Source organism: Lupinus angustifolius, chromosome LG04 (genome assembly GCF_001865875.1).
Source record: "Lupinus angustifolius cultivar Tanjil chromosome LG04, LupAngTanjil_v1.0, whole genome shotgun sequence".
NCBI classification, from domain to species: domain Eukaryota; kingdom Viridiplantae; phylum Streptophyta; class Magnoliopsida; order Fabales; family Fabaceae; genus Lupinus; species Lupinus angustifolius.
In genome coordinates this window covers 23,566,324-23,576,742 of record NC_032012.1, presented here as the reverse complement: position 1 = coordinate 23,576,742, position 10,419 = coordinate 23,566,324, and the positions used below count along the sequence as shown (strand labels likewise).

The 10,419-nt window shown below is 28.9% G+C and overlaps 1 protein-coding gene across 1 annotated transcript; it reads right to left on the bottom strand.

Moving 5' to 3' along the window:
• Nucleotides 1,054-2,186, bottom strand: LOC109344884 (A-agglutinin anchorage subunit-like). Its single transcript, XM_019583609.1, has one exon. It carries the CDS (start codon nt 1,987-1,989, stop codon nt 1,180-1,182), a length of 810 nt encoding a protein of 269 aa, XP_019439154.1. The 5' UTR covers nt 1,990-2,186; the 3' UTR covers nt 1,054-1,179.

The window sequence follows — 10,419 nt, the reverse complement described above, 5'->3', positions numbered from 1 at the left end:
TTAACTTAAAAGTTACTTGGTGATGGTGGTTATTGTGATGGTTGTAATGGCGTGATTACGGTGTTGGCAGTGAAGGTGATGCTACTGATGGAGTGATCATGGTGGTCGAGGTGGCAATGACAGTGGTTGAGGTTGTGATCAGGGGTGTGATGACAATTGTGATGATAGAGGTGGACATGTTTGGTTATTGCTAACTTTTCATTTCATGGCTTGTGATAAGTTTTAGTTTTAGTTTCAGTTATTTGAAAATATGTTTTTTAAGTGCTAAAATGATGTTGCCGTAGCGAATAAAGTAACATTATTTATTGAAGATAGAATATGGTTCTTCATTTAAATCTATTAATTAAATCTCACATTCGTCACTCATTTGTAACTAATTCTTTTTCTAACCTATTTCTTTTGACTGAACTGTTTTCTCTTGAAGGCACAATTAAACAAAAAGAACAAAACTGGGGGACCCATTGATCAAGTGACGTATAATACTTGTGAGCATCCAATAATGCAAATATAACACCTAAAACAAGACTTCAATTAGTGTTGAAATGAACAAAACCAGTCACATGTAACTATCAACATAAAATATAAAAAAGCTAGAAGGGGAAACAAGATGGGAGAAAGCATGAAAGGAGGATTCCTTGTTTATTTGTCTCATTGGCCATAAACATAGTATCTGCATGAATTATTTTTTTGTCTATTTCAATCATTCAATTTTTAGTTTCTCTGTGATTAGTTTATTACCTAAAATGATGAAAGATACATTTGGTAGTACAATTTTTTTTTTATTGTTGGACCAGACTACTACCGAGGGAGCATTCAACCACCAGGAAGTTTCAATGTTATCAGAGGTTATGGGGAGAGTAAAGAGCAGAGCACAAGTGAGACACCACGTCTTAACCAAAACCTTAAAGACATTAGTTTCATTAGTTTTATGAGTATTTCCTATCTATAAACCCTATCACTCCTCCCCGCATATCCGATATATTACTTTGAATAAACCCAACATTTATAAATTTAATATTTTTATTTACACTCCTTTCTATTTACTTGAATTTACAGTTCCAGACTCCTAGTCTCACATGATAGCACATAAACTAAAATCATAGAAACTGCAGCAGAACCCATATGCCATTAACGATTTGATTATGAATGAAAAAATATTAGAAAAACATTATATCATATCTATTTCTTCTTCTTTTTAATAATTCCATTACAAAGCAACGAACCAATTCCAAAAAAATTTGTTGTTGCTTTTGGAATATATGCGTGAGGTAGATTCAAAACAGGACTAATCCTAACACCATTACCAGAAGATGAAGATCCATAATTTTTATTTAAAGAAGGTGAACTATAAAAGTAATATGTACTTGAACTTGAAGAGGATGATGATATTGATGATCTTCTACTTGAAATAGAGGACTGTTTCTGAAACATCTGCTTTTGATTTTCCCCTGTAACCTCTTGTTTCTTCGTTTTTGGTGCCGAACCAATTGAATTGCTTCGTGATAGAAAATGTAGTGATCGAATCAAACTGTTTGCACGAGTTGTGTCAAAATTCAAACTACTACTACGCTTGAATTGCCAGAAATATTTCAATGATGGCTTCTCTGTTTCGTTCTCTGTTTCATTAGAGGATGAGGATAAGAACTCTTTGAGCCTCTTCTTTTCAGTAAGTTTTGTTGTTGATGGTTGAGAACTAGGAATATAAGGTTCTTGAGATTGATAAGGTGAATCTGGAGCATTGGAATGAGGTTTTATTTCCATTGGAACAATCTTTCCATTGGAGAAAAGTTCATCAGCTGAAGAGATTTTTTGTGTTAAACCATTGGTGATGCAGAACACAAAGTCGGAGCTGGTTGAGTCCAAGAGACACAGTTTTGATTGATCTTCCATGGAATCTGAATCATTGTCCTTATTCTTCAGATCATTTGAGAATGAGATTCTAGGGCTGATTCCTGTGATTGATATTTCAGACTGTACTTCTATTGCCATGTTTCTTTTTTCAGAACAGAGGAATTCTGTTTTTTGAAAAACAGGGTATGTGTGAAAGTATTGATTTTGATCCTTGTAGCCGCGAAAAGGTTCAAAATTTATGTGGTGGGGTGAGGTTATTGGTGGAAATGGTGATGGGTTCGTAGTCAAAGGAAGTGAAAGAGAGATAGATAGATAGATAGATAGAGAGAGAGAGAGATAGATAGATAGAGAGAGAGAGAGAGAGAGAGAGAGAGAGAGAGGGGGTTGAGAGGTTTGGAAATCAGAAATTGCAGCTTTTGGCTTTTGGTTATGTAGTGTAAGCTAGGAGCATCTTCCCATAATGGAGGGACACTTGTGTAGGGTGAGAAAAATTGGCATTATGGTAAGATTGGACTAGAGATCGCTTTCTCTAGAATCTGATTATGAAAGAGTAAAGAGAAAGCAGGGTAAAGAGAGGGAAAGGTGTTGAAACCAATCACCGAAAGCCTATAAAAGGATATCCCTTAAGAAGCTTTGGAATGAGAGCATCCAGAGAGAGAGAGGGAGAGTGAGTGAAAGAGTGTGTGTGAGCTAGAGAGAGTGAGAGTTGTCTACGTTGGAATAAGATTTGTTCAAATTAATAAATATTTTTGGTATACACAATTCCTTATGAAAGATTGAACTGATTAGATATAAGAATCTTGATTAAGTAAGTACAATGGTAGTTTTTTTAGGCTATTCTTAACGGAATAAAAATATTTTTATTATGTTTTTCAATGTGATATTTTTATGCTATGATTTTTGTTATTAAATAAGAATGAGAAGAGAGAAATAAGAACTCGAGGACAAAAAATGTAGATGTTTGATTAATAATGAAATAGGTTGTGGGACATAAAATAATGCATGAGACCCAAATAAAAATAAAAATATTATAGTTGCTCTAATATTTTGTAGGATTATGTAAAGAATATGCCTAACAAGAGTTACCTTAGAAAATTTCTTTTTTCTTGTTCTGCTTTATTTTAGAAACAGAAAAGAAAATGATGTATATAGTATAAGAGTTTTTGTCGTGTTACTGTATTATCTATTATTCCTTTTTTAATTATCATTGGCTTTTAAGTCAAAGTAATATAAATGAGCGGTAAATTATGCACCGTGTATAAATCTTTATCCTTTATATTATTTTAGAAATTGGAAAATGAGTGAAAAATCTATTGACTTTAAGGCATCAATGATTACATCAATGTCAATTTAACCTCGGTTCTTTAAACCGTGCTTAGAAGACATGATGCACGGGCTGCTTAAGTTAATGATAATTCTACTATTATTACACATGAAATTATTTTCAAATATAGGCAGTCATTATCATCATGGTACTTTTCTTGTGCAATTTTAATTTTAATTTCCTAATGTTCTTGAACAAATCCAACATTTGGACATAAAGCTTAACTTCGGGCATTGATGTTGTCTTGAGTAGTGGAAACATTAGGTTGATAATTCACCAAGTTAGCATTGTCTGGCCAGCCATGTAGGGTCCATTTTAGGACAACATGCATAGCCAAAAAATAATCCTGATTCATAGGAAATTATTGTTGACGACTAGGCACAATCACAGGGACAAGGTGTACTTGTACCACACCTCTAGTACTACTGAATCATGCAATGCTAACCTCATGAATTCCTGATTCAGATTATAGTGATAACAGAATGCTTCTTTTCAGACAACAAGATGAACCATTTTCATATATAATGTAAACAATATGGTACTAGATACTATTTGTTTTCAATATGGAAAGGGACTAGAGGAGAGGACATAGATTGTGTGGATCTTAGTTGGTGTGAAGTTAATTAAGGTTCACAAGCACATTAACCCAGAAAATTATATAATTTTTCCTCCATTATGGAGGTGATCTAAAATTCATCATACAAATGCACCAAAATTTTACTTTTATGATATGAGATATTAATATCTAAAGTAGCACAATTACTAAGTTATGTTGGTAATATGTGAAGGTGATAAGTTCATTATTTTCTATTAGTGTAATGATATAAGAAAAGTGATATATGTTACAAGTGATTGATTTACAATGTACATAGTGGAAAAGAATTCGTATATTGATTATGGAAGAGATATATATCCCTTTTCGTTTTACAAAGATATAGTAAATTTTGATAACATGTGTAATAGGACGCATTATTTACTTCAATTGCAACTGTGTTTGTTTAGTTGGATGGAATCTTTCAGCATGAAATCCTGCTGAGTAACATATTCTAATTATTATGTTTATTGCATACTGTTCATGAGGTTATAACTTATAACTCACATGGAGAGAAAAATAACTGAAAATTAAGGGAATCTGAAAGGTGGGATGGTCTGATATTGTCAGAGTACTATGACATGTGGGTAATGACCATTCCGCTCACATCATGGGTCATGTCAGTTGTTGCTATTGGATTAGATGCATTTGGCATCTACATTTCCTATGATTTTTTTATGGTTTGGATCAATCACACTCTCTCAGCCATGAACTAACATTATTGATTTCTTGTGAACACTTCGAATGGCACATACCTTAAAGTTGAATATGTAGTTGGCTGATTGATTGCTCAGGTTTTCTTGACCTTAGGTTGAATAGTAAAAGTGCAAGAGCAGCAGCTTTCTATTGTTGAAGGTAGGGCCTAACATAACCTATCTCTACCCGTTCATACAGTTTGACCCGATATGGTTGAGTTTCATCACATCTAAGGTCAGACTTGAGTTCAAAAATTAGGCATATACATATTTAAGATCTGGTAAAGGATAAATATAACTTAGTCTATGATCATCTTTTTATCATGTTTGTATATGTTTATATTCAATTCTCTGTAAAAGTAATGACATATCTTTGAACCAAATATCATTGGTTCTCTATTTTTCCATCACATATACATAATTAACAAAATATATCTCTCTCTGTATATAGCATTTCACATGTCAAATTACATATTCATAATAAGTAGTAATATTAAACAAAACTTTATTTATATGAGATATACATTATATTTAATTGGGTCTAAGGTCGAGTTCATGATCAACGATTGATCCGATAGACATTTGAGGTCGGGTTAGCTTTGGTTTAGGGTCCGTCGGACTCAAAAAATACCAACATTTAAAGTTAAGTAAATGATGAGCTTTACAGAGTTCATGCTTACCCCTAGTTGAAGACCTATAACAATAGAAAGCTCAACCTTATAGTTCAAGAAAACCATAACCAAATTTACTATAAGGTTTGGCGAACTCTGAAATTTTTTGTATCATAAACTAGATAACCTGTATATAAACATCAACATGAGATGCATTTCTACTCTTCCCGCCCCTAAACTTCCTTAGGTAAATTCTAGTTGTTTTTTGTTTTTTAGGTGGAAAAAGGACGAATAATCCATCATAATTTTCTTCTTTTTTTCCGTTGAAAACTTAATTATATCTAAGAGCTTCAAGTACCCAAAACCGTTTTAAATCACTATGCACTCAAATAAGCATTATGTTTGCTCAGTTGTTGAGCTGAATGACTAAAACACCAACAATATAAGAAAACACGTAATAAATATACTTTAATATACATCATTTCTCTTTAAATATATTATTTACCAACAAAATGTTAGTTTAGTAATATAAGGTATCGCCATATCACATAACGACTAAAATGGTAAGAGTTAGATTCCTATAAACAACACTTGTTGGTATGAATAACCGTACATTAATTACTTACCAAAAGTAAGATGATATCTTTGGTGATATAAAAAAATATCCATTCTTTCTTAAAGTGTAAAAATGTATACTGAAAAAATATTCGTTTTTTGGCACAAAAAAATAATATAAATTTATTTTCTACAAACATTTTTAATTTTAAATATTGGCAGAAACATTTCGTTACTACCAACAAGACGTTAGTCCGACAGTATAAGACTCACTGTATTCCAAATAGGTCAAAATGTCAAAAATTTATTTTTTAAGATTAACACCAAATAACGTTTCATAATTCATATGATGTCCCGTGCTAATGAATACATGAGGAGAGATCCATTTACCGTAAGAGTAAGTTTTTAAAACTTAATGCTCATCCTAGTCATCAATTCTAGGGAAGTTTAATGGTTTCAAGTAGTATGTAGATCTAAACTATTATATTTCTATAGAATTGATGAATATGATGATGAGTAAGTTTAAAAAAATTACTTTTGGAGTAAGTAAATCCCCACTCTGAAAACATATCATGTCAATTAAAATTTTTAAACATTAATTATTATTGTTGTTTTTTTATTATCATTAGTGCAAGACACCATATAAAACATGATTTGAGATAAAATATCAATATTCTTTATTGGATAGAGTAGCCACACAACCTAAAATGATTAATGTCTTAGGTGAGATCCTTCATTACAGAAAGATATTTTTTACTACACAAACTAGCAGTGTACCCGTGCACTTGCACGGGTCGCTTCTTTGTTTATGCATAATGCAAATATAATATACATATATTTTATAATATCAATAAATCATGTATTGAACCATTATATTTTTTTCTCATTCATATAGTTGCAATATTAACATTGATTTGTGAGTGTATATGTAGAATATTAAAAATTATAAATGTGTTTTTATAAGCGTTTATTTGTTGAAAGTGTGATTATAGAAAATAATTGATTCTAAAATAACTCAATAAATAAAATTCAAATTTTATTGGATAATATCTCACTTCTATATTATCTATATAAAATTATAAATATAAGGATTTATTTTTGCATCATATTTTTTGTGATTACGTTTATAAGTATCATATAAAGTCATAAGGATTTTATAGCATATCTCTTAAATGTTTATGTTTTATTTTAGATTATATTCATTGTGTATAAATATTTGAATATATTTTTAGCATTCAAATATTGTATAATTAAATGTTATTTATTTGATTATGTTTTAGCTAATAATCATTGTATGAAAATAACTCATAAATTAAAAACACATTAAGTTAGGGTTTGACGAATATTTTTTTCTAATAATATCTTCTTTAGTAATTTCAAAATATGAAATAGTCTTAATGAAATTTGTTACTTCAAATAGCTTTGATGAAAGAAGAGTGATCATTTCCTTCAATAATGGTGTCATTAATGGTAGATCCTGCTTGCACAAGAATTGATAATAGAATTATTATGATAATTATAGCCATTGCTATTAATGTTAATAATATCCTCATTGGTAACATGCTTTTGGTTGGTTAGATTTTTAATTTTGTGGGTCACCTTAAAATTAGGCATTAAAGTTGAAATCAAATTATTCTCTTACTGTTAGCTAAGGAGAAAAATGGATTAACATCTCTCAATTTAATTTAATTAATATTGACATATTTTTTCTTAGAAATCTTCTTATGCACATTATTATTCTCTTTAATTTTTTCCTATACAATTATTAAGCACATTAACCAATAAGCATTTAATATTTTGAACACGTTATGTATTCATATTGTAATAATAATGGGTAATGATAATAATAATGTAAATCATTTTGAATTATTGATTGTTAACAGGTTAACAATAGCCAAAATATTAAATGATTTATGCAAAATATTATTTAACCACGTTATAGGTTAACTTTTTTAGGCAATTGTTAATTTAGTCATGTTAACTTTTTGGAAGTTTAATATTTGAAACATTTACACACGTTATGTATTCATATTATAATAATAATGTAAATCATTTTGAGTTGTAGATAGTTAACTTTTTTATAGCCAAAATATTAAATAATTTATGCAAAATATTATTTAACCATATTACCTTTTTGGAAGTTTAATATTATGTATTAAGATTATAAAAGCTAGTGTGTACAGGCACTTCGTGCCTGCCGGCGAATATTGTGTAATACTACATATCCAGTTTTTATATATTTCATTTTTTTGAATTAAAATATATTTGATGTGTTCGATGTACTTTATATTATATTTTTTGTGTTTATGATAATGTTTAATTTAAAGTGAGATATGTGGTTAATTAATGTATTGGTGGTAGTTGCTTAAGATTATATAGTTTTTTTTTAAAAAAAAATTAAATAATGTTATGGGCAATATAGGAAATGAAAATTACACCATGAGACAAATTATTTCAAGTTTTGGCTTTATATATACTATAGATAATGTAAAAAAATAATAACGTAAATCATTTTGAATTATTGATAATATTCTTCTTCATATATAATAATGCTAAAAATCGAGAAACAAAGAACAAAGACATTATATTGTGTTATTGACAATCCAAACAATACAAATTTCTAAGCAATATATATTAAAAATCTTTGAATAGAGAAAATAAAATACAAAACTCATAAGTGAGTAGATAACTAATGATGAAGCCAAAATGAAGGTATCAATAACTAACCATGGTCTTTACCTTATTTTAGAGGATGATACACTCTAGGTGTTTCTGAAACATGCAAAACAAAAAAATAAAATAATGATTGTTTGAATAAAAAAGTGTATAAATAAGATAAGAGATGCATATAGAGAAAATTAATTTGCAGAAATGTTTTTGGGGAGAACCAAACTATAAATAAAGAGAGAAAATGTTAACAATGAGATAAGATGAAGACATAAATATATTATTAACAAAAATAAATAGACAAATAAATGTAATATTGCAAGTGAATACATAATACAATGGAGATTAGGTACATACCATATGTTTGAATGTTTGATCTTCCTTGAAGAAGATAACTTTGCTTATGAGACGCTAAAGGATAAAATTGCTGGAAAAATATATCTACAAAATAATGAAATTAGTGAGAACATGTCTATAAAATAAAGAAATCAATGAAAAAGTATACAAAAAATCAATGATATAATAAGAAAAGATCTACAAAATAAACCAAAAAATCAATGAAAAATGTACTAAAGATCATATTTATAAAATAAATAAATACACTGTAAAGATGATGACTGAAAGAGAAGAAAAAAAGATGATAATGAAGAGACATAACAAATATGAGAAATGAAATTGGAGAAAAAGAAGATTGCTGAGATAAAAGAATGTTGGAAGAGAAAGAGAGAGTCATAAACCTAATAATAATTCAAATGCAATTTAAGTAGTCATAAAAATTGCAATAACTATTTATTAAATGCAATAACTGTTAAGGAAGAACAAATATAATGTGGGAAGGTACATATAATTACCATAGAACCATTAGGAAGGGGAAAACGAAGGATGAGATGACATGTGACAATTGATGAGGTGTCGTGAAAGAGGAGATGTCATGTGACAATTGATGAAGTGGTGGAAGTTTATTAAACAATATTGAGCCAAAATGAGTGTATTAAACAATATGTATTAAAAATCTTCGAATATAATCACAATTCAAGAAGAAATAGGTAGCAATGCAAGACAAATATAATCTAATTAGTGTTATACATTATTGTTCATTTTTTCTATCATATTGAGATTATATTTATCCTAAAATGTCATTTTTGTTTTCATGTTTAGACTATGTTTGTCCTAAAATTTAGAGTTATGACATCTACACTTTAATAGTATTTTCACTTGCTTATTTTACTCTTATAATTAACTATTATTTACCATGTTTTCATACACCAAATGAAAAAATAAGAGGATTATTTTGTATTTTTGGCAGTTTCCAATGGTGCAGTTTTTAAAGTTATTCTCAACTGGCCTAATGTCTCTTTAGGAAGTTGGAACTGTTGGCTATGAAACAAAAGAGGGAAGATCCAATGTTGCTTGAGTTTTCATTAGCAATGGCAACAATTGTTAGTGAAAAGTCAACTCACATTTTATCCAATTGTACAATTATAGATGCTGTGTTTCAATTTGAATAAGTCTTCTATACATGCTACCTTATATTGTTATTATATTGTGTTCCTATAAAATAATTATGTTTAACTTTAACTTTGTTTCAAAGTTTTAATCGAATGACTGTTTTTAATGGAGTTATATTTAAACATGTAACTTTTATGGAGTTAAAATTAGTCAATTTAACATTATTTTATAATGTTCAGATTTATATATGCATAACATCAATTATCAATAAGTATATTCAACTAGGCCTCCTAATAAGAATTGAGAATGAAATATAATAAATTAGAAGCTTTAATCATTGTTAGTATAATGCATTTTTCATCTTCTAAATATTTGCTTGAAAAGTGATTTTTTGATGAAATAAGTGTTGTTACATAAACATGTTCTTTAAACATTTCATCAATGTTTTTCAAGAAATGAATGATGTTACATAAATAGATCAATGGTTTAACAGAAGTTTTTTCATTTGTTTTGTTTGCCTTTTGTTTTCTTGGAGCAAATTTATTCCTTCCTAATCTTCATCATGAGATAACACTTAATTTTTTTTTACTGTTATTGAGGTTCTGTTTTATCTTCATTTTGACTTTTAGTTTTTGTTAGTATCTCATATTGTGCGTCATATAGGAATCTGGGTAA